At 39.4% G+C, this 25,050-nt stretch overlaps 2 protein-coding genes across 5 annotated transcripts in view; both read left to right on the top strand.

Moving 5' to 3' along the window:
• Positions 1-242: 242 nt before the first annotated feature.
• On the top strand, positions 243-10,341 carry rbpms2a (RNA binding protein, mRNA processing factor 2a). The gene is made up of 8 exons (XM_030777782.1): positions 243-644; positions 4,097-4,174; positions 4,415-4,453; positions 4,871-4,933; positions 5,557-5,707; positions 6,509-6,657; positions 9,096-9,168; positions 9,284-10,341. The coding sequence occupies exons 1-7, from the start codon at positions 591-593 to the stop codon at positions 9,159-9,161; spliced, it is 600 nt and encodes a 199-aa protein (XP_030633642.1). The 5' UTR covers positions 243-590; the 3' UTR covers positions 9,162-9,168; positions 9,284-10,341.
• A 5,368-nt stretch (positions 10,342-15,709) lies between these two features.
• ap3b2 (adaptor related protein complex 3 subunit beta 2) overlaps positions 15,710-25,050 on the top strand; it is a 39,931-nt gene continuing 30,590 nt past the window's right edge. For all 4 annotated transcript variants that reach the window (XM_030777522.1, XM_030777531.1, XM_030777538.1 and 1 more), the window contains exon 1: positions 15,710-15,822. In XM_030777522.1, coding sequence (XP_030633382.1) covers positions 15,710-15,822 — 113 coding nt within the window. The remainder of the gene's footprint in view (positions 15,823-25,050) is intronic.

The following is a 25,050-nucleotide window of genomic DNA, read 5'->3' on the forward strand; positions in this document are numbered from 1 at the left end:
CAATTTAAGCGAGAAATTACAGTTTTACCACGCGAGAACATATAAACCTTAATACAACAAACACAGAAGTTTTGACAGCACCTACGATTGGCCTAGAGCGTTCCCATAGACACAGTGATGTAGTCGGAAAGTGGGCTGGGCTTTGACCCAGCTGAGTCCTATCTGAATAGTCAGTGCAACTTCATTCGCCTTAGTATTTAATATAATTGTCTGGCAAATGGCAATGCAGAAAAGAAGGGACTGTGTCGTCGACCTCCACCTCTAAATTGAGCCTGGTTTCCAGTTTCTCTCTTCTTTGAATTTTCACTTCAACGAGCTTAATGTGAGCCAGGGGGACAAAATTCACTTCTTTTCCCTTCTCTCACCTTCACAGTGCACCTCTCCACTATATCACATTTAGTTTTTGCTCTTTAATTTTGTGGTACCTCCTTGGATACTTGGCTTAAAGCACGGCTTCACCTGGGCACCCCTTTTCTGAAGTCTCACGAGACGGCACCAAGATTTCTTCTGCAACTTTAACGCACATCAGGGATACTCCACCGACAGGAAAACATTTTTTTTCTTGTTCAAAGAAGCGTTAAAGTAACACAATGAGTCTCAAATCTGATTCTGAGCCGAACAACAATGTATCATTAGAAGAGGAGGTAAGGGAACAACGCTATTCTCTGATACGTAAAAGTTTTTTATAGCAAGCCACTCCTGGACAGTTGATATCTAATTCGTTCGGCAGTGCTATGTCAGTGCTATGAATCTGTTGCAAAGAAGAGATAGGTTAACTTTTGGAGGCATTGCGTAGTCGGTGGTACAGAGAGAAAATTCTTTCAGTGTTCATAGTGTTTTAGTAACCAAAACGTGCTGTCATCCCTCAGGATTGTTGTTTAACTCGGAAATCTTTAACATAAACAGATTAGGCGTTTGTTTGCAAAGGGTGTAGTTTTAAAGTAGTAAATCCTCGTTATTTCAAAGAACTTTTAACACGACGGCATAGTTTTCTTCACAGCAGTTTGTTTATTATCTAAAGCGGCCAGATATCTTAAACCGATAACGTATTGTTTATATTAGCAGGCACCCTGGCGCGGAAAAGTGTGATAGTGTATTTTGAATATAATGGAATTAGGTTTAAGGGATTTTCGGTTTTCTCTCCCTCAAGTGAGATCAAACGCATAAGCTATTACCTTTACCGGGTTTTGTTCATGTGAAGTATAGTAATTACAAAGCACAAAAGCAGTCTGTGACAGAATAAGTTCTTCCTGCTTTTAAAAGCTAACTTGACACAAAGTAAACGCTTTCTGTTTTCCTCCAGCGGAAATTGATATGAGCGCAGGTCTTCACATGTGTTAAAAAAAAAAAAAAAGCCCATCCGAATACTAAATTACCTAAAACCTAAATTACTCCCCGGAGTGTCACCTTTGGCTTCTGGTTTTGTTCCACAGAAATATTATGAAGGGTTTTCTCATTGTCAGCTTTGTTTCGTTCCGCAGTTTCAGTTAACCTGTTGTAAACTTGGAGTCACTGAGCCCGTCCTGACCTAGAGACTCCTGAGTTGTACCGCATAGACGCCGGTCTGTTTCTGACAACCAAGTGGGGAGCTGGGTCAGCGGGCCTGATTTTGGTTTAGATGGCACTCACATTAGAACTTAAGAGTGCATTAACGTACTGTAGCCGCTTTGAAAATCTCTATGAAACCTCAGTGTATCGACGTTGTGTTACGACTGGCAAAGGTCTAGTTGGGAATACTGAGGAAACATGAGCACAGCTGTTCCCACTATTGTTGCAGGGCGATAGCCGTGCGCTGTGGGTTTGGTGGGAGAAGGGAGCTCTTGGATACACCCTTGTGACGTTCATTGCTCAAGTGGAGCGTTGTATGACCGTATCAGTGTATACTGGACACCATTTACAATTTGCCCATGTTTATGACTGGACTTTTTCAGAACTAGAGCCACATCGTATGGTTTTCTTTGGGCCTTTCTGTTCATACACTACTTACCACATTGTGTCTCAGAGCTAGTCAGTTATCTTAATATGCATTTGGTTTACAACTCTGCATAAATCCTCAATTTGAGATTTATTTGACATGGACTGTGACATGTATTGACAGAGGGTGCCAGTTCCCCACTTAATGTGGGGTGTGTGTGTGCACACGCGTGCTCCTTCTAAACACTGTATTATATCAATTATATCAACATATTATATACACAACAAAATTATCTGCTTTAAACATTATCCAGTGTTTTATCAGAAGTGAGTTTTTTTTTTTTTTTTTTTTTTTTTTTTTTTCTTTTTAAGTGTAATTAAATCTTTGTTGCCAAACACAGTACCTATTCTGGACATTTCTAATTAAACTCCGCTGAAGTGTGTCACAGGAGAATCGACCATAAACATTGTGTCCATGTATGTTGTGAGTCATTTTTTGAAGGTAATTAAATATAGGCTTATAATAATGTTGTGTGGAGCCCAGGTCCTTGGGTCTCGCTTACAAAAAAAACCAAAAAACCTTGATTTTGTTCTTTTTTTTTTTTTAATATGCTCACTGTACCTGCAAATTTGGCTGAACATGAGGAATTTGTATGAGAAAGGGGTTTGAGTGGTTAAGCCTTTTGGTATTGTGCTAATTGGGGGAAACTGAGGATCTCACTTTCAGTAGTATAGTCTTGGTTTTAAAGGCATATTGACGGTAACTCAAGAGCAGTTGTCTTATACATTTTTTGTACTCTGACTTGTATTTGGATGTTTTCAAAAAGCGGGGAAGCTGGATGGATCTGTCGTTGTGAAGTAGTAATTGCTATTATAGAAGGATTAACCTGGCTTTAATTCCTCCTTGGGTAGTACACTCAGGGTCACTGAAATGTAGGAAGTGATGACTAATTTCCAGTGTATGATGTAGTGGCGGAAATTGTCCCCAGAAATCTGAGCCTACTTTTTGGATATAAAAAAAGGCACTTGAGTGCAGTTCCTTTATACACCTGAGATTAAAGGCCAAACGGAGATTATAATACAGTTAAAAATTAGTGTTTAAGAGAAATCCCCTTACCAAAATTAAGTCTTGTATTTTCAGGAGAAGGTTTTGGTAGGGGAACATGGCACAGAATGAAATGGCTTAATTCACTTGATCTTGTATGTAAACAACTACTAATAAAACTATGACTTATGGCCATATTTGTCTCTAATCCCAAAGTTATTTTAATGCATTTTTAGTTAGACCAAAATCCTCATTAGTATCTAGACTGTATGGAAGAGACTTATCCTCTGAGATGTAAATGTTGGCCAAATTTCTGATTCAGGTTAAACCATTTTTCTCTACAAATTTAAAAACACGACAGCAGAAGAGGCTCTCATGCTGAGATTTATTCATTCTTTTTGCGGTGGGTAAAAGGGGCTAGAGCTGCCTCATTGTAGGTTGGGTGCATGAGACTGAACACCGGAAATTGATACAACATTTTAAAACACAAAATTGTTTTACAAAGATTGAGCTTTGTCTCAGTCAGTTTCACAGGAAATTAGGTGAGTAGTATTGAACAAAATGCTCTTTGGCTCTCAGTACTTACTAGTTAAAAAAAAAAAAGTTTTGAAAACTGACATGAACCTGGTTATCCTTCACTGTGCCTCTCTGTGTCAGTGTCATGCTTGATACATTTTTCATCCATTCTCAGAAATCAGTCTGTCAATTTACCTTGTATTTAAGCTAAATGTATTAATACCCTCAATCTAAAGGGAGATTCCTGCATTATTTGCACTTTCCACACAGTAAGCCTTTATCAAAATACTCGCTCACTTCCGTTAGCTGTGCACACAAAATTCTTGGCACGCGACTAATGCTGCCCCCCCCCCCCCCCCCCTTTTCTTAATGCCCGGGATTTTTTTTCAAAATGTGCAGTTAACACTTACCAAAGTTGTCTTAGAATATAGAACATAAAGAATTTGATGTAAACAATATGTCACCCCCTTCACCTCACCCCCGACATACATTTGAAGCCATTATAGCACCAAAGTGGTTGGTATTCCACAAAGTGTTTAGATATAATAATGAAACTGGTTACTGTTTTTATCAGCCTAGTCAGAACAATTTGTTAGATACTCAAATGTTTCCTTTTCTTAGGTACGAACACTGTTTGTCAGTGGCTTACCAGTTGACATCAAACCACGTGAACTTTACCTGCTATTCAGACCATTCAAGGTAGGACAAACTTTCAAAACTGCAGGGAACTTTTTTTTTTTTTTTTTTCCCTCCCAGAGTAAAATGTTAACTTTTTTTTACTTGCTGTCATACAACATGTCAAGCATGCATTTTTATGCTCGGGTCATCTTGGCAGATGGAGCTAAATGTTTCTGGATGGAGTCCATTTACAGTGTATACTGTCAGGCACCACTCAAAGTAAATGCTTTTTTTTTTTTTTTTCTGCATCCTTATTTCCAGGGGTATGAAGGATCACTCATTAAGCTGACTTCAAAGCAGGCAAGCCCCATTACTTTAAGAATCTTTAAATGGAGAATTGCATCCTTTGGATTTTGTATGTTTTTGTGTACCTTTTCCATTATTTTTCAACAGATTAGTTTGTATAAAGTAACAAATATTGAATAATCCAGCCATCAGATTTCTTTATTTGATGGCTGGCTCATTTAGTATTTATCTACTTGGTTGTAATAAAGGGATAACAATAAACAGCTCATTTCATCTGCAAACATTCCAGATTCAGCTGAATTTATTTTGATACTTAATATGTTTTAAGTGTTTAATCTGTCCATATGCTATGTCTGTTCTCATGTGAATATGACAAACAATATCTTACACTTCCCTTGCAGTGTATGTGGAGTAACTGTCATTTTAACATTTATTCGATTTCTTTCTTTTGTCTCTTCCTTTTCTTTCCAGCCTGTTGGGTTTGTTACCTTTGACAGCAGATCTGGGGCTGAAGCGGCAAAAAATGCATTAAATGTAAGCTGCCATGTGTCTGTGTACGGATCTGAACCAGTGCTGAATTATTGATTAGCACCTACTCCCTGCACTCTCCACAACCTTCCTGGCCAGATCGGGCCACTTTTTGATTTATTTCTAAATCAAAAATATTTCTGTCTCTGGACTTATTCAAAAGAATTCCATGACGTCTTTGGACTTCTGGCCCTTTTCTTTCTTTTTTTTTCTTTCTTTTTTTTTTTTTTTATTAAGACTTCTACTTCACTTCTACTTCAAATACCGAGATTTCCTGCAGATGTCTCAATTTTTATGTTTAGCTTTCACACTTAGTGAGTACAGGTTATCCCATCTTTAATCACAGAATTACTGTCATGCCTTTGTATAAAAAAAATGTGCTGCTTTGGCAAAGAAATGTACTGTTTTTATGATCTATTTTTATGATGTCTGAAACCATGAACACACATGGACCACGACCTAGACAGCTCTAAAATTCCTCCTCTCACTCTTTAGCCGGATAGGGGTTAGTTTTTCATGGAGCAGCAATTCACTTACATGTTTCCACAGTCTGTGGATAGCCAGTCACCAAGGTTCACCTGCTAGGCTTTTCTCTGTTAGGTTTCTCACGACATCCGATTTCTCCCCAGGGCATCCGCTTTGACCCCGAGAGTCCTCAGACCCTGCGCCTTGAGTTTGCCAAAGCCAACACAAAGATGGCAAAGAGTAAGCTGATGGCCACACCGAACCCCACAAGTATCCACCCTGCTCTGGGAGCACACTTCATTGCACGGGACCCGTGTAAGTGTGCAGCTTCACCTAGGACACACTCACCAATTAATCTTTTTCATTCACCCCTCCCTCCCCTATGTATTTTTGTATTTAAGTGAACATGGATGAGTAGGGACATTCACCTTAAGGTTGCCCATTTTCATATGTTTGGACCTAGATTCATCCCTCTGGCCATGGGGGTTTTTTTGTTTTGTTTTTTTTTCCGCTTTCATTGTCCTTTTTTAATACTCAGTTTCCCAAAGATTTTAACATGCACAAAGTAACATGACTGTTTTGTTGTTGTTGGTGGTGGTGGTTTTTTTTTTTTTTTTTTTTTTTAATTAGTTTACCTTTCAGTCACTGGTCAGATGTTTATATTTATGCATATACCAGTAATTATAACGTGTTACAAAGTCATTAGTAAATCTGTCCCATTATTTCTTTGATCACTTGGGGGACTTCATTGGGATGTTATTAAAGGCAAGACGGCCTTCCATGGCTACAGTGTAGATATATGCAGTTTGTTGCATGGCCTTTTCATATTTACAGATTATTAGTGACATTTCTAGAACTTTCACCGGGGGGGGGGGGATTATAGAATTTGGCTTGCACACTGGTTTCTCATGAATTCTCCTACTCCTCTTTTGCACAAGAAAGTGATCACTCTGATGAGTCAGTTAATGGTAACATGGACATACAATGGGTTTTTCGATGCAGTCCCTGCATCTGTAGCTTGGACTATTAAACTTTGCCAGCCTCATCTCTTAAGTTTGAGCTGTTGAAGTAATACACTACCTCTTTATGTACTAGTGGGTGTCTGTGTGCCTTCAGATGACCTAACTGGAGCTGCACTGATCCCTGCATCTCCAGAGGCATGGGCCCCTTACCCCCTTTACACCACTGAACTGACTCCTGGTCTTCCCCACGCAGCCTTCACCTACCCTGCAGCGGCGGCAGCGGCTGCAGCCCTCCACGCCCAGGTGAGGGACCAACCGGTGTGTTTCCCTCTTCTACTCGTCTCTCTTTTTGCTGGTCAATCTCTCTGACATTCATTTTAGTCTTGTAAAATACACAAGTAAGCTTACAAAGTTGTTTTTTTGTTTTTTTTTTGACCCATTTTGAATGCTGCTTTTCTCATCGTCACCATCTGCTACAGACACAGATGTAGTCTTAGGAAATTGGAAATCCAAATAAAGCATGCCTGATTGCTGCTTCCCCCTTTTTTAAATGTTCTCAAATTAACATTCTTGCAGGTAAAGCGGTTGCCAAGTGATGCCATTGGACTGTGTTTCTTTTTTTTTTTTTTTCCTTGCCTCTGAGGTTGGATTATGCATTGGTTGAGTGAATCCGTAGCCTATCAAGGCCAGTTAAACTTTAGCCAAGACTTCCCTTGTTTGGACTTTTACGAGCTCTTGAAAAGACTCACGGAAGAGATCAGTTGTTTTACTTTATTTAGTTTTGTATTTGCACCTCCAATTAAATGGTTGACTTTACCTGTTAAGATCATTTTGATTTGTTTTAAATTGGGTTGAGATATAGCAGCAATATTTTTCCAAAATACTTTTCACACTGCCTTTTATTGACTTAATTCTATTCTTCTCATTGATTTGTACTTGACCAAGAATGTCAAGAACATAGCTTATGTTGCACATGTGTTGTGTAACATGCTGAGACTAGGCAATGATATGACATGTGGCTTATGACTGACTGAAGCAACTGTGCTGCAATTGTCTGTCTCTCTGGGCCTTATAAATGTTTAATGGTGTTAACTTGAACATTTAATCAGATGTGACTGGTTTAGAAAGCTTGAACCTGAAAGTGCCAGATATTGATTGCATGAATATCCTTTGTTGCCTGTTGCTATGGCAACAACCCAGAGCAGACTAAAGGTCAAGGATAAAAAGGTTTGTCAAAGCTTTACCTGTCTGTAAATGTCTCTTCAAACTTGGGTTAGGCTGTTTGTCAGAAGCTATGGTTCAGTGAGGTTGCGCCACACTTTTGTTTATCTTGTACGGCAGAAGATTGGGGGGTGGGGGTGGGGGGGTGGGGGGGTCTTGTCAAAAGCTTACAGTTTGGTGTATTTGGCTCTTTGTTATAGCTTGCCTTATTGTCCATACTTCTGTCAGTATCTCAGAACACAAAGCGTTGGCCATCTGACTGCACTTCTCTCCTTGCCTTGCCCTCTGGGTGCTGAGCCTGAAACACTTAAGTGTTGCTGCCACAAGTGCAAAAAAAAAAAAAAAAGCCTCAAGTGACTTGAAATGGCATTAGCTGATGTAGAGCTGGAACGACTGGAACTTGTAGTGATGAGCCATAACCTTTAGGGATTAAAGCCTGTAGACATATTGATCCATTGCTGCACCTGATTGATCACTGATGCGTGAGAAATTACCCAGCTCGACTTGGGATTATTTTGATTTGCGCAAAAATGGGCTGAACTTTTCATGGATATTATGATTTAAGTGCTTGTTTAAGTAAGCAGCGCCATGGTATTTACAAAAACAAAATGTGGCATCAGGTTAACTCTACAATTCTGATGGAATGCCATCTTTTAAATGGAATTACTGTTTAACCATGGGTATCACACCACTTTTTAACCACAGACATTATATTTACCCCCCTCAAATAGCAGAGAGAGAAAATACCTCCCAACATTACTGCAGTCAACAACGACCTGTGTGTTGTTGCACTGCAGTGCCTTTTTTTTTTTTCTCCTGTTGAAATAACAATGGTAGTTGCTTATTGACTACACTCATGTATAAACAGGCTAGTCCTCTTTGTATGAAGTTAATTGTAAGCCCATTTCCCAAGCCCAGCAGGGCTGAAGAATGTGGGGCATGTACCCAGAGCTTGTTGGGAGGGTTTGACACAGCGACGGGGTGTGGAAGTGCCAAACTCATTGTCCAGTGTTCTCATGCCCTTCGCGAGGGCATACAGCTCTCGTGCGTTTTCCAAGCAGTGGTGTTGCCACAAAAGCGCAGCTAATGGCAACTTGGTGAAAGATTTGTAGCTTGTTTGTGATGACTTTCCTGTTGCCACACTTATGATCCTCAGACTCCACTAACGTTGCCATGGTTGATCTAAGTGCTTACACTCTTACATCTTAACACATCTCATCATTCAGCATTGTCCATTGTAATCCGTTTTCGACTTTATCTGCTAGGTGGATCAGTGTTCCCAGAAACAGAGAACAGTACACTTAAAAGTATACTGCTCTCCATATGTCAGATTTAGGATTCACCTCTTACAGCACTGTTACTACACCATACCTAAAGTTCCATCGGCACTGAAAACTGTAAATTATTGTAAACTGTTTGTGTGCTTGTGCAAATGAGGGGAAAAAAAGGCTTAGCATTGGTCTAGCAGACTCGGTGTGAGTTCCATGTGGCAATAAATGATATCCATCTCCTCTTTTTAGATGCGCTGGTACCCCTCACCATCTGAAACTTCACAGCCTGGATGGAAGTCTCGGCAGTTCTGTTAGGTGTATAGTAAGTATCGCTTGTCTGGTGTTTCTTTATTATTCCCACAGTGGATTAGCTTGACAGCTGCCTTGACGTATTTATGTCTCATCAATAAATCTAATAAAAATGCATTTCTCTGCAGATACCATTTCATTGCCGTTTTTGTTGTCCTCCGTGGGGAGCAAGTTGTTACCGGGCTCATCGTTTTAATTTAATCAGGTTTATTTAATGGACAGATGCATTATGGACTATTTTCCTTGGATATCTTCTATAAAGGACTGAGAACATCTTGTGGATATTGATCTGAAGCTGGGATCTCTTTGGCAAAAACACTTTCGACGGTACTGTCTTTGCATTGTAAGGCCCCATGAAGGATAAGTCTTTGTAGATGTGAGTGAAAATGTTCTGTGCTCAAATTTAACATTCAAGCTGCTCTTTATGGTGTGTGGGTGTGTGTGTGTGTGTGAGAGAGGGAGAGAGAGAGAGAGAGAGAGAGAGATGGGGTGGGGGTGTGGAATAATCATTATGCATGACAATCATTATGCATGCCAACTATATGGCGTGTCTTAGGATGCAAAGTCCTTTTGTGTGTTCTGTAGTGCTTGTGTCGCCATAGTGTGAGGTCTCGGCGCCCCTATGTTTTCAGTATCTATAGTTTTTGCTTCTGTGAAGATTTTTTTTTTTGCTTCAGTTGCTTTCATGTCTAACTTTTCAAGGAAAGAGGCCAACATCTTGTTTCAGTCAAGACTTTTTGTTTGTCTGTTCAGAACAGATCACACATGCACTGCGTTTTCATTTTCTGTATTTTGATTGTAAAACTGTCCAGGATGGGCAACTGTGTTTGGTAACCCACCTCCTCTTGACCTTGAATGCATTCTTCCCCCAACAACCTGATCTTGCCAAAATACCAGTATCTGTGTCTTGAATATGTCTGGACAACAAAAATAAGTACAAGTATTTTTGTACATTTATGTAATGAATATTTATGCATTTTGTGCAGTTAAGTAATCTGCATAAAATGTTTAGTCTTCCCTTGTGTTATTTTGATAGATGTTTCTGTCTATATCCTGTTTTGAAGTAGAAAAGTGCAATTTATTTTTATTTGTCTTGGTGTTAAGTACTGAAATATTCTTACTGTGGCAGAACTGCTAGTTTAAATGGACTGCTAACATGAGATTGCTGTTTAAAAAAAAAGAAAAAAGTGGGGGGATAATCATATTCTTTCAGAATGTGAAACTGGATAATAAACAGATTGATCTAAAAAGGCTGATTTTCTTTGATTATTGAGTAGGGTAACTCTGGGAGCTATTAAATAGAATTTTGCCTGTAGGGGCTATTAATTTGCTACCGGCCTTGGTGGGCGTCTCGCAAAACTGCATTTTTGATCCAGCCAAAACCTTACATTTATTCACGGAAAAATGAAGAGGAGGAAAGACTTGGATTTCTTGTGAGACAAATTTCAATTTCAGGGCATTGATTTAATTTGTCCAATTAATTGGGTGTTATTACTTGGTTTGGTACCTCACCATGATCTCTCTAAGAACCACTGTTTAAGGGCCCTCAGCTAACCCTCTACATCAACATTATCAAACCAGAGCTGAAACAAACAGCAAACCTTAGCTATCACCTTGAAAGAACTGAGCAAATTGTGCAATTCTTTTAGTAAGTGCAGTCTAATAATTATGTGATTTAAACTGGATTTAATGTGTTCTCAAACTGCCAATAATGGGCACTGCTTTATAAACTGTGTTTCGTAGAGCTGTGCTCATTTATTGGAGCTTTAAGTGAGACTTAATTCTAGTTGACCTCTTCTCAGTTGCTGAATGCAGCGTTCAAAATGTTCATGCACACATTTAAAGGTTAAGTTCAATTTCCAGGGCACAGGAGTGTGTTAATGTTTGAAGTGGATCATCTTTAACTATGATTGCAATGTGGTCTATGCTCACAAATGATTCTCTAAAACCTGCTCAAAAATAGGGGTATTGAGCCAAAATGGATGTTTATATGACAATGTCAAGTTGCACTGTGAGCAGACTTCAACATCAGATACTGTCTCTTCCTCCTGCGTGGGTTCAAAACCTTATTTTCATCCACATGACAGCAAACCCACCTGCCGATTTTACTTTATTTTTGTCTGTCACAGGCCTCCTAAGCATTTGAATTAATTAACTTGAACTACGTTGGAGTATGACTTTAAACATTCAAACATACTGACACCGTTACTTAGAAGCCGCTCTCTTGGCGTACTTTATTTGAATTGATAAGATCACAGTAATATGACATTGGTGTGAGTGATCTTGACAAGCAGCCATTTTGCTTTCACTTCACCTATATTTAGAGCAGTGCTCATGAGGTGGAGGAGATACTGAGAGAATGGTATTTCAGAATTCTCAAGTCATGAAGTGATCTGCACCCTCTTAAACAGTGCAGATATCTTTGGCTTGTTACCAGAAAACCAGAGAAGGAACATGTCTCCCTCAGGAATGTTAGAGGATTGATAACATTATGATTAACGATATAGATGTGGAATCCCCCTACCTCAAAACAGATGGGATTTTCTTTTGCTGCTTTTTGCTACTCATGCCTGAGTTTATGACTCAAGGATGCTGTAATACATGTGGTATTTAGATTTGAGCAGCTTCAAATACAGGTACCTTAATGTAAGCTAAATATTTTTCCTTGAAAGACTAGGTGAATATATCGCTCAGGAGAATAATATGAATATCAGTCATATGAGATAATCACATTTTGTCAAGATTCAGTTATGTACTGAACAAAACACTTCAGTGGTCTTGACAGAACAGTTGTCTGTTATCTGAAAAATGTGCTCTGCCAACAGATGGCATCCTTTAAATAACTACATTCTGATCTGTCCAATTCACAGTGAAACAGACCATGTGATTTGTATGTGAACGTAAGATAAAATGCATTTTCACACTCAGATTTCTGTCAACTCTACATGTATATTTGACCTCATTGCATGAAACATTTTAACTTTTATGGCTTTGGATGTTTAGCCCTGAATTCAAACTTTAAGCAAACTTCAAACTTAAGGCCTAAGTATTATTCAGCTGCATTTTTGTGAAAACTCGTCCCCTAATCATCGTTTATCAGTTTGCCTTAAAACCTCAGGCAAGAAACCAAACTGTCCAACAAAATAACAGCTAAGGAATACATCTCTTGGACTGTTGACTTTTGCCTGAAGTTATGAAGCTTTTTGAGATTCTGCTCTATGAAATACTCCCCTAGGAGTGCACAGTCTTCCATGGGAGGTGGGACTGTTTTTCAAGGTATCTGACTTGAAGGTATTTGTGTCCTGTTTAATGAAACATGCTGAAGACATTAGAGCGCTGAGGACAGCCTCATACATTTGTGTAAACCAAATAATAAACCCCTAAAATTCATGATCTGCTAAATTTTAGAGAGCAGCACCCTGTCATCTGTAGAGGGTGCATCTATCCTTCATTTAGCTCTTGACTATGTTCTTTTACTTTTAAACCCTCCATGCTGTCACAGGAATAACATTTCGTTAAATGCAGCTACCCATAACATTTTCAAAAGTAACACATAGGTGTACCATGTGTCTTGGTTGTTCATCATTGTTAGATTTAAGTGTTCTATTGTAAAAGACACGGTTACTGCTACAGTCCCTGATTAATGATTACTCACTGCTATGCTCAATAGACTGCCTCGGGAAAACTTTCAACATGCACAGGTGAAATTCCAGTCATGTCTCAGTTCTTTTTCCCCATTTTGAATGCTTCTAAACAAAGGCTACTACACAAATCAATCAGTTATAAAACATATGTATCACGAAAAATTTAAGTACAGAAAAAGATACATTATCTTTAAAAAAACTACACAAATGTATATTAATACATGACTCTATACAGAAAAAGAAAAAAAGGAATAACTATGTAAAAAGGAGTATGAAGCATGGAGCTGTAATAGCAACATAAAGTATAGTATTGTGCATAAACACACATAACACATGCTACATGACACTGAGATGACTGACTGCATCTAACAACCCATTTCAGGTTTTAAACATCAATACAGCCTGACAGATATCCACTCCCTTATTTAGAATAGTAGAGAGGCCCTGGCCCAGATGTCTCAGTGCTAGGGCCCGCATATCCAGAAATGTAATTAACTGAGTTTAAAGAATTTTACTATCTCTAGAGCAAAAATGCTAAGAATATTTTTGAAGCATTCAAGTGTACTGAAGGCCTGGTACCCAGTGACACAAATGGAATCACAACTCAGGTTTTAGAATTATAGGATTCTCATCCTTTAGTATCTGTCTCCATTTTCTTTATATATGTGGAGGATTAAATCAAATGAGCCTAAATTAACCTACATTACTTACATTTACACCACAAGTTATAAAGTGAGGACACCAGAGTCATTTTCAGTGGATGAAAAATTGCAGTTCTGATGCATTATCAGCTAAAATGATACATTTGCACTGAAACAGTAAGCAGAGCAGTATTTTAGATCTTTATATCATATCTCCAGGGAACCATGATTAAAAATTCATTCTTCATACTTCATAATGTTACATCATTAATGCACATTTTGTGTCATACATCCAATATAGCAGGAGTTTGAGTGACTCACCCCTTGTGGTGTTAGGCTGTTAGCTGAGAGGCCTGTTAAGGAGATGTGTTCATCTCATGCTTTGAATGGAGCAGCTGCAAGGCGAAGGAGGTGGGAGGGTCCACGACTCTTGCTGTCAGCCCAGATAAAATCAAATGGCCCTAATTGATCTCAACCAATTGAAAGCTGAACCAGGGCCAGTTCAGTACTGAATGGTCTTACTAGACTACACTGAGTTTGTTCTGTCCATGTCCATGTCTGGGATTTAGATAACAACTCTGGATGTTCTGCGTTTGTAGTGTTTTTTTTTTTCAATGGAATTACATTTGTTGTATTTATTGTGTGAAATACATAAACTCTATATGCCCCATTTAGTATTCTTGCACTGATTTTGAGCATGTTCTCTTTCCATTCAGTAGCATTATATACAAGACATCACATCTCTCCAGAGACTCAAAAATTTAGGGGATTTGAGCTACTGTTTGTGTTTATACTGATATTAAGAGAGAGTGGCCCCATGATTAATTTTGTATAAATGTATTCTTGTGTAACCTTGAAGTTTACACACGGATTTAAAATGCCTTTAAAGTAAGCACAAATCCAATTGATAAAAATACAATTACACCACAATATAATATCCACTAGAGGGCAGCAAAGCTTATACTCGACATTGAGATACCAATGTCAATGTCTGATTATATTCACAAATTTAAAATCTCAAGGGGGTACTTGAGGAAAATAATATGGGTTGAAGGGGTTCAGCTGGCAAAAAAGATTGAGAATTCCTGCTGCAGTCTGTTGACCCCCCACAGGCTATCAAAATAACACAGACTCTCAAAATAACTTGTTGTATATTTGTCTAATAAATTAGACAAATAAATAATGCATACATACATAACACAAAGTGTGGTGCAGTATTTGTTTAAGCCCTCCTTTATTAATACATGCACACTTACAGACAGACAGATAGATAGATAGATAGATAGATAGATAGACAAATAAATGAACAAATAAATTTCATTAATTGATCTCAGTGTGTATATGTCATTTACTGACTACCTGCCTTTTATTCAGTTACTAACTAATTTTGTATTGTGGCTGTACTTCAAGTTCCTACATTTGTAGGATCTCCACCTTTGAACAGAAGCCTGATACAATAAACTGCTTCCTTGTGGATTGTTGTGAGAAACCCACTCAGAGGCCATGACTACCATCTAGTGGCAAGGAGTAAAACTGACTTTTAAGATTCAGAACGAAGGGGAGTCTAAACGCTCTTGTTCAGAAGCTTCACTAGATCAGAATTTATCAACCCCAGTCTTAATGATCAAGGCCTTTTCCGTCTCTGATGTGCTTCCTTTTTACCCACATTTATCATTTCTATGCTGTTCTCTGCACTTGTAACATGTCTTTTGTAACTGCACTTATAACATGTTATATTTTTATATATGATAGCTGCACTGTGAATTCTAGAATTCTGCTACTGACAACAACAACAACAGCAGTACTACTACTACTACTACTAGGCCTACTACTACCACTAATACTACTGCTACTGCTACTACTAATAATAAGAATACACGCAAACTATTTAAAAGTTTAAGACACAGCTCACATCCGTAAGTACAGAAACTTTCTCAGTACTACTTGTTTCACAAACACAATAGATTACTGATGCCTGGTGCCCTTACCTATGAGTGACACGGATCAGCGTTGTATTACTTGCCTGTGGGTTAACAACTACCTTACAGTCAGAGACAAATGCGCTGAATGAAACTAAGGCCTTCCCCTTTCATCACCATAAAATGAATCCTTTTCTTTAGGATTACCGAAAGCCATTAAACGTCACGTGACGCGAGCATCATCTGTAGTCTTTATCTCGGCTGTGCAGAGTTATAGCTGTGCCTTTAAGAGGACGCTCTATCTCCGTACAAAATCTCCATCGTTGTTTTCTCGAGGAGAAGCCGCGGATATGTCTGCCAGCTCTGCCTTCAATGATGAAAAGGGGGGCTCCTCGAGCGTCGGGGAGCCCGAATACGGCCACGACCCAGCTAGCGGAGGGATTTTTTCCTCCGACTACAAAAGGTAAGAGTAAAAGTGGCTGTCGATAGCTTGTTGTGGATATTTTTGTGTGTCAAAACGCATCATCGGTAGCTTATGGGGGAGGTGCGAGGTGGATGCAGTTTCCTGCCTGTGAAAATGCAGAGGAAACGGCAGGCGATGGATTTTATTTTTATTGTGTGGATAATATACACCATAAGCAACAATAACGTACTGAATACAAATGAAAAACGGTCGATTTCTTTGTGTAAGAAAGCAACCCGGAATGGCCTGTGCATCATGGAAACAGCGAGGCTTAGCCGGGCAGGAGACATACCAGTCTGTCCGTGATTTTGCTAGCTCTCTTGTTTGCCTGAACACATAGCACTGCTTTATTGGAACTTTTACTTCGACATGACATTCTGTATATCTGTAAGTAAAAAAATACGTAAATACGATTTCGGGAAATAGAAAACCTTTGAAGTTGTCCTTGAATGTGGGGGAGAAGGCTTTCACAGGAAGTTTCAGAACTAGATGCTGGACAGCGCTCCAGTGCTAGGATAGTAAGGAAGGATAGTTAACACCTGAAAACAGGCGGGTTTTTTGTTCGTTAGCACATCAAACACTTACCGTGTCTCCATTTCATGTAACTCAAACGAAGAGGTCAGATCAAACGAGAACTGAAAAAAATCACAGAGATTAAAGAGCCTGAGCTGCTGTTGCTCCAGCAAGACCTTCTTCTTCTTTCTTCCCTTTTCTTTACTGTGTGAACGGAGGCCTTACTTCCGGAGAGTCTCTGCCAGTTAAAACTTACTTCCATTAGTAATCTCTTTGTGTCTTTTTAGTCAGCTTTTAAGACAAAAAATAAAGGACTACATTTGAATAGAAGTCTCAGCATGATATCCTCACAGTTGAGTGAAGCTAAGCCCTTTATTTTGTTTTGACATTGTGGCAATATCTGCTGGTTCAGCTCTCCTGTTCAGAGACCTGATCCGGCTGTCTCTTTGACTTTGCCCAAGCATATGCAGGAAGGACAGCAGAATTCATAATCACTGTTGTGGTATTCAATAACGGTGTGTGTTTGATACTAAGCAGACACCAATACTCAGCAGTTAAGAGACCATTAAGCCTGAATGAAAATCAGACCAAATCAAGTACTGCAGTACTTTTCAGTACTGCTCAGGTGCAGAGACATCAGATTCTTGTCAAAAATGAGAACATGAGAATATCATGCAAGAACAATGCAAACATGATACATCACCAGGAAGCAAGTCCTGAAAGAGATGTTTTTGGTTGCCTCCCAGTGTTCTGTCTGATTAGAGGCAAATCCAGATTTTTTTTTTTCTTTTCTGGGCATCTCTTTGTCTTCTTTTACCATTTGACGTTTTTTTCAATCATCACTTACTGCCTAGACTATCTAGCAGCTACAAAATGACTTTTTTATTACCGCCTGATGTCTGTAATAGCATATTCTTTACCAGTGTAATAGATAATGATTGGTCTAATGTACATAGCTAATGTAGAATGCCAAGTGTTAAGTCTTAGGTATGGCGTTAGGTCCTGAATCACTGAGGTCATTTTGTTTTGTTAGGGTTTGTTTTTGTCATGGAGGGAAAAAACACAAAACACTGAGTTCAAGAGAATTACTCCTGTTACTCCTGATTTAGTAGTTATTTCATGCTGTATGTATATTGCCACTGCAAAAACACTACATATATATGTTTTCTTACTGTTTTTAACGTTAGAAATAGATATTGTGTCTTTAAAAAGAGCACTTCTCAGTGATATGTCAGCCCTTGAACCGGTTGAATGAGAATTGCATATGAGAACTGACTTTCCAAATTGCTCATATCAAGGAAAGAGATGGGAAAGCAGATGCTTTCTAATTTAGCCAGAACCACCATCCCTCCCTACTCATGTATGCCTCTTACTCTCTCTAGTGCTATTTTTGGAAGCGCCAGTTGCCTGATCAATGAGGGACCATGCAGGGCTTCGTCTCTGCTTTGCTGTCACAGTCAAAATCTCATCAGATTTGTTTGGCTTGTGCCCTGACTGAAGACTCTAAAACGAGTACTTTGCCCCTCCCCACTTTGATCTTGTTCATAGCCCAGACCACTGCTTTTGTTTGATGTCTGTTTTTCTTCCCAGAGCAATAACGCGCACTGTCAGTTTGCATATCTGATTTGATTGTCTTAGGTTTTTCCTGTTCCATTCCTCACCTTCTCTTTCATCTATCACACTCTTGTAGAGGTGGTGGCGACATCTATTATAAGCCGTGTAATGAATCACACTTTATGTTGTATCTACAATACAGTACAATCTGCATAATGGTCCATTTTACACTCTGAGTGGGTTTTCTCAGAGGGACTGGCTTGTCAGAGGTCCAAGCACAGCAGCAGTCACAGTGCAGAGAGCAGTGGGGTTATGTGGGGTAAAGTGCCTGCTGAAGGGGACATCAGCAGGACTGAGGCATCTTAGTTTAGATCTAAGTTCACATCGTCTGATCACCAGCCCTTTCCTCTTTCATCTGATCTAATAATTCTATGTTTATATGTTTTATGTAAGAGCGTGTTCCCGAATTAAACTAGATTTTGTCTCTGTATGTCTTTTTTTTTATCCCTTTTTGGACTATAGACATCACTTTTTTAAAAAAATATCATACAATAACAGTTTCACAATGTATATGTGAGTGTGTTATACAAATTAAAAATTGAACTATACGCATTGCAAATGATTTCATGTTGCTCAAATTATTAACAGAATTTAGTAGCACATATATCTAAAACAGGTTAACACTGACTCACATTCCTAGCACCATGCCGTCATTATCATGTAAGTCCACAGATATTCACCCCTCACCCACCCAGGTTAACAAGAGGAAGACATTTTACAGAATGCCTACACGGTCCTCAGTGCTAACCAGTACCACAGGTTACAATGTAATTGTACTTATTTTATAAAGATGTCATGTTTTATTGAGAGTGCGAAGAATGATCAAATACTGACAAATCTACCCAGAGATTAAAGGTGGATAAATTAGATCAGTTATAAGATGGTTTCAAAAATAAGCACAGTACTTATGGAATTTCAGGTGGACAGAGCTAGATCTAGAGCCAGTTATTGAGTGGTGGTAAGTGTTGTTGTACATAAGCTGTGTTGTTTGTTGACAGAGGAGATGTCTTGGAATAAGTGTGATATTTTTACAGTAAATGAGAAAAGGGGAAAAAGAGAAAGTAAATGTAACATAGGGCTAGTTTGAGGAGAAGCTGTGAACAAGAATAAAAAAATTATAACTAAACAGTTACCATATAAATGAGATAAATACTTAGATACATGTATAAAATGTGTTAATGCTGTGGTCTTCATAGAAACAAATAATACAATTAAAGCCCAGTGACTATTTGAAGTCAGTGTGTATGTGTGTGATTGTTCTAAAAATGAGGAAAAACATGCTGCTTGAAAAGTCTGAGGACCACAAAAAATGTTCTCAGGAACAGAGTAAAATGTGCTGACATACTATTGCACAGGATGAAATTTTAAAATGATCAACTTAATAATGTTAACTATGGGATTATGTGTTTCTGTCCATACCCTGCTGCAGCAGGTATGCACACTCAGCTTAATTGTGATCAGATACCCTCTCAGAATGTCCTGTGTCTTACCAAGGCAATGGGAAATATCAGCAATGGGGTAACTATGCTTCATTGTTATGTTTGGAAACCTTTCCTTAGTGAGCCTGTCACTGTGATTCTCACATCTACACCTGGAGAATTCACCAGACAGATTTTCCACCTCCTTCCATAGCTGTTTAAGTCTTTTTTTCTGCCATCTGGCATGCAAGTCAAAATATTCTCTGCATTTTTACTTTCTCATTTAGGCTCTGAGCCTCATTACACACAGACTCAAAATTTTGTCTGTTTTTTTATTTTTCACATCTCGATTAGAGCATCCATTCACAGCCATCAGGTGTCATTTTGGACACATCTTCACTTACATAAGAGGCACTTCACCGCTTTTTCTTAGGAGCAGGAAAGCACTGGCAAACACTGGAACACTGGATCTCTGATCTTAACTACATCAAACTGATTCTTCATGCATGTAGTGGTCTTTTTGTGAAAGACACATATTTTTTAAAGGTGCCTGGAGCCTGGTAATGTAAAGTGCTAGATACATATTGTCTGGTAGAATTACACTCAACCCATAACACCTGCTTACAGAAATCAGCATAATGATGGTTACTTTTAATGTTGTGTTTTCAGAGCAAATAGATTCTTTCGCACTCTTAGTTTTTCTGTTAGTGACGAACAGATGGTAAGGAAACGTTACATTATTTTAAAAGAAACTGCCAGAGTTCATTTCCGTACCAGCAGAGGGAGCTCAAGTTATTTCTACGACAATTGTGGAGGTATTTTGCAGTTTGACTAGAGTTCATGTGTAAACTGTGAGTTCAACAAAGCAAACAGTCTAAAGTCTATCACACACTGCAGTGCTCTCCCCCTCCTCTGTGTTTTTCATCTCCCCTGGCCTTTAATAACCTTTCAAAGAAATCCTATTAATTACTGTCACAGCATTGTCTGTCAACTGTCTGATTCCTCCTTAAACTGGAGACAGTTGTTATGCACCATAGCACTTACATGACCAGCATGAATCAAGATCCTCTTGGGGAGTTTTCCATTTTTCTGCTTTTTAGCATCATCCAGTTAAAATATTTTAACTTGCGTTGAGAAGGCCAATTATCAAAAAAAACTTTTATTAGTCCCCATGTTATTTTGTCTTTTTACGTGCAAATATTATATATGTTGAGATGGCAGTATATTTGTGCTATATCTCATCAGTCTTATTTTTTCATTTAAACAGGAGTGACAACTTCAGGGCACTGAGCCAGTTAATCCAATTTTAAGCTTTATGACAGTCAAATCATGAAACCAAGCGCAGGCATGATGGGCATGGCAGAGCAGAGCATGATTTGATCTGTAGAGTCTAAAGGACAAAAAAGACAATGTGATTCACTTTATTAACTGTAGGAAACACAGAATCTCAGTTGTTACAGAATTTGTTATTTTGTTCATTTTAGTGATTAAATGTGGGTTTTAACTCCCATTTCTCCAATGCACAGGTGAAAAATTTCAGCTCCACTCACTCTGCAGTAAGCATAGCAGAAGAGACTTCATGTCATGGTGTTGCCTTGGCAACCTGTCTGATGAGCCATAATGAATGTTGCTTACTGTACTGTACTTGCTCCATCTTATTTGGTTCTGAATTGCCAAGATCATATTACAGCTCTTCTATAATTCTGAGGGGGAAGTGACTGACATGTGTTTACAGTTTGTTGCCTTAAGATGTGTGTCAACAGGAGAATCTGAAATAGGCTCAGCACGTATGGACTTAACACACACTTCTTATGCGCACACTTACATTCACCTGCAAAAACCAGCATAATACACTCCAGTTGAGGATCCAGCCTGCGATGGTTTCACATGGTTGACATGGTGTAGGGTGGGGTTAGTGATTACTCTGCTAATGATTTTGTCTTCACCTTATATTGCTACATGCCTCCTCTTTCTCAGAAGAACACGTAACAGCGTTCCAAAAATCCACATGCAAAACAACTATCATGAATTCATTATCAGTCTACAGAAGTGCAGTGTCAAGGGCCTGACCTGAAGAAGGCTGAAAACATGTGGCTCACCTCAGTGTTCTGTGGACTGTGGGCAGTTCATGCACTTGACCTCTGTCTTACTGAGCTTTATTTTCGAAACTACTTCTCTATTTTATCTGTTAGGAAGTTAACGTTCTGAAAGGGTTTACTGTCCAGAACAGCAGGGGGAGCAGATTCCACTGATACTGCTCTCTGCTGTGTACCGTATTTGTCTGGTACAAGCTCTCTCTCTCTGTGTATTTGTGTGTGTCTGTGTGTGTGTATTTGTGTCTTCGTGTGTGTGTGTGTCTGGGCTGCATGCAGTGCGTGGCATGCAATATCACAGTCGTGATCATTCTGGCTCATCTGTCAGCCTGATTTTTGTTTTCTTTAGGAGCATAACTGCAGATTAACCAGAGTAACATAACACTCTCGTCATAATAAAATAGGGTTAATGTGTTACTTTGAGTACTGATTTAAAAATGGGTTTGCTATTGGTGCATTCAATGATGCAGTTAATCAGTTGGTTCGGTAGAATGTAGGCAGAAAGCATAAATGGCAGAAAGGAAGATGAATCAGGCGACATGGATGTCACGTTCTCCTCCTGACAGACCCCCTCCACAGATGCCTTTATGAGATGGCACAGATTTTTCTGGTGGCTCATACCATACAGGTTATGGGTGTATGGAAGAGGACAGCCTAGCCTAACATTTGTAATGCAGCACCAGTCGTTCTTTTGAACCAGTCTTGTAAAAATCACAGTCCACCGCATGTGCAGTCTATAGACGGCTTTAGCCCCCCTCCTCACGGACTGTCTTTCTCATTGATGTGTGTAATTTAGTACTTTAGTTTCAGTGCGGCGCTCTTCTCCATATATCAAACTCCTCATGTAAGCTACAAAGGAACAAGTCAACAGTTCTGTGCTCATGACTCCTGGCCAAAATGTTAATCAGGGAGAATGACTGTAGATTCTGGTTGTCTCAGAAGAGTTCATATGATGACAGTTTGGGATCTTGTAGTGAAGGCCGGTATATTAGCAGGTAATCATGCTTCTGGTTTACTCTACTAATTAATTAAAGGGAGGGTGCTGACAGAGACATGGCCCCTGTAAAGCTGTTACAGCTGAGTCATATCCTTCTGTGCGTATAGAGGGAGTGAGAGAGAGATGTGAGGAAAAGAAAGACAGTGTGAATATAGTGGGAGAAAGAGGGGACATGAGCAAGAGAGAGAGAGAGAGAGAGTTAGAAGGAAAGGTAGTGTGAATGAAAAAAAGGGAGGAGAAGAGGGAGGTAAATGAAGCAGAGTGTGAAAGCAGAGCAAAAGAGAGAGAGAGAGAGAGAGAGAGAGAGGGAGGGGGGGTGCTGCTAACGTGGCTGTGAGAGTGGGCTGAGCCATTGCCGTGGCTGAACAGGAGACACTGAGACGTCGGTGAGTAGTCGCAGCCAGCTCTCTCAGGAGATAGAGTCGAGAGGAAGGCGACTCCCGCAACAGGAGCCGTCTCTCTTGTCATACCGTGTCACCTCTTTGACAGCAGGCTCACCTACGCGGCATCTCCGAGGAGCTTGTTCTGGTCACGTCATTCCTTTTTTGTGCCTTAAACCCCTGGATAGAACCTGGGGTTTCTCTGTCTTCTGTCTGGAGTTCCTTCAGTTCACCTGAATCTGAGAGTCTTGGAAACAGCACTCTGGGAATGTTGTAAAGCTCATCGTTGTCAAGCAAGTCTTTCAGAAGTTTTTTTTGGGGTTTTTTTTTTGTCTTTTTGGAGAATTTTAAGAGTGAAAGAATTGCTAAGTTCGGGGGTCTCTCAGAACGATCAACAGGTGTTGGTTGTGAGCTTTTGTAGCTTTCGCTGGTTTTTGCTGATACTCTTTACTTCAGAATGACACCAATGCAGAAACTGCTCCAGCTGCCTGTTAATGCAGTAAACATAGTGAAGACAGTGCAGGGTCAGAATCAGGAGGAAGCCAAAAGCCCCGTTCTGACCCCAGATGGTGGGCAGCAGACGTGGTACAGCGCGGTCCAGCCAGAGGAACTGCGCCACCTGCGTTCCACAGGAGGGGGGGAACAACAGGAGGAAAAGGCTCCATTAGAAGAAGGGGTCACCAGCCCCCAGACCCAGCCACTGCGGTAGGGCTAACATACACACATAGAGACACACACACACTTCCTGCTGGTAGGTCACACACACACACCTGCTGTCTGCTTAAGGGTGCTCAAATGCTCCCGTGCGTATTTGGTAATGCACAGTAGACCTGTTATTGTATATGTGTTTCTGGTTTCTGTGTGTGTTTATGAGAGAGGGGCAGGGTGAGAGAGAGAGAGAGAGAGAGAGAGAGAGAGAGAGAAATGTTTGACTGTAACAGTAGCAGTACATTTCTGCTCCCTCTCCTCAGTGTTCAGTGGTTTGTTTGTTGTTCAGACACACTGGAATGGTGGTTTACTGTCAGCGTGGCTTTGTCACAGCTCTATGGTGCATTTGATGGAGATGGAGAGGCTCACAAAAAGGAGGAAACAGGATTACCAAGAAAGGTTTCAGCTCTCAGATCATGCTTCAGTTTTTTCCTCCTTGTAGCAACTTCCTCTCCTTGAAAGTCCAGGATTTCTTTCACTCTCAGTAAATTAAATCCAGTATTTTTTCCACTTCTCCTACACATCTTGAATTTGAACAGATTATCAGACAACTCTATTTCTTCACTCCCATTCATCACTTTTAATTCATGAGAAATATATATTACAGGAAAACCAGCCAAATTTTGAGAGCATATCGACAGACTGTTTTTGTTTTTGTACACAGATACTGTAGATAACGTTATCCGAGCATGCCAGGATTACTGTTATAACATTCTCTACCGTAATAAATAAATCCAAGAACCCTGTAAATTAAATAGTTCAGTGTTTGCTATGTGGTAAAAACTAGTATTAAATCCAAGTTATCTGTTTAACTGAAGAGATTTTAGAACAATTTTTAGGTACTGCTGTAACTGCTTAAGCAAAAGTCGTGTTTTTTTGATGTTTGAGAGTACCTGCTGTCATTTTGCTTTGAGGCTTTGCAAAATGACAGCCATAATTAAGTATTAGAATAGAAACTTCTGTTCTACAAATTTAGTCCCCTCTGCTACAGGTGAGCTACTCTGCTACTCAGTACAAGTACATCAAAACTAAATAAATCAGTAAGATCCAGTGCAGTTTCCATTCTCTCAGATAATTTCACATCAAGAGATGTATGGAATAAACTGCATGTCACCTGTTCACAGATAATTGCTTTGACTTTCTTATGAAAAACAGACATTTCCATCAGTTACTTTAAACATGCTCTGTAGGCCTGTTCTAGTCTACTTTGCCACTCTGAAACCTTTAACATGAACATAAAATAATTTCAAATAACACGACCCAGTTGTAGTTACCAGAAACTTGACTACCATCTGTGTGTGTGTGTGTGTGTGTGTGTGTGTGTGTGTGTGCACTATGTAATTAATTATGTATGGCTCTAATTATATGGACCAAGACCCGTGCAGGCGAAGGAACTGAAGATAAAGGGAGACCACAGTAATAAGAAACTCTTTACTGGTGTTACATTTTCCTGATCAGACATTGTTCCAGGTGCATTTAAACAAAGACATGAAAGATTTTTTTAA

This window comes from Chanos chanos, chromosome 1, assembly GCF_902362185.1.
Source record: "Chanos chanos chromosome 1, fChaCha1.1, whole genome shotgun sequence".
NCBI classification, from domain to species: domain Eukaryota; kingdom Metazoa; phylum Chordata; class Actinopteri; order Gonorynchiformes; family Chanidae; genus Chanos; species Chanos chanos.

Excerpts from the sequence above, each read along its gene's own strand:
- rbpms2a (XM_030777782.1), top strand. The coding sequence starts at position 591 with ATGAGTCTCAAATCTGATTCTGAGCCGAACAACAATGTATCATTAGAA. Across the intron at positions 4,934-5,556 it reads CGGCAAAAAATGCATTAAAT|GGCATCCGCTTTGACCCCGA; the intron begins GTAAGCTGCCAT and ends ATTTCTCCCCAG. Across the intron at positions 6,658-9,095 it reads CTGCAGCCCTCCACGCCCAG|ATGCGCTGGTACCCCTCACC; the intron begins GTGAGGGACCAA and ends TCCTCTTTTTAG.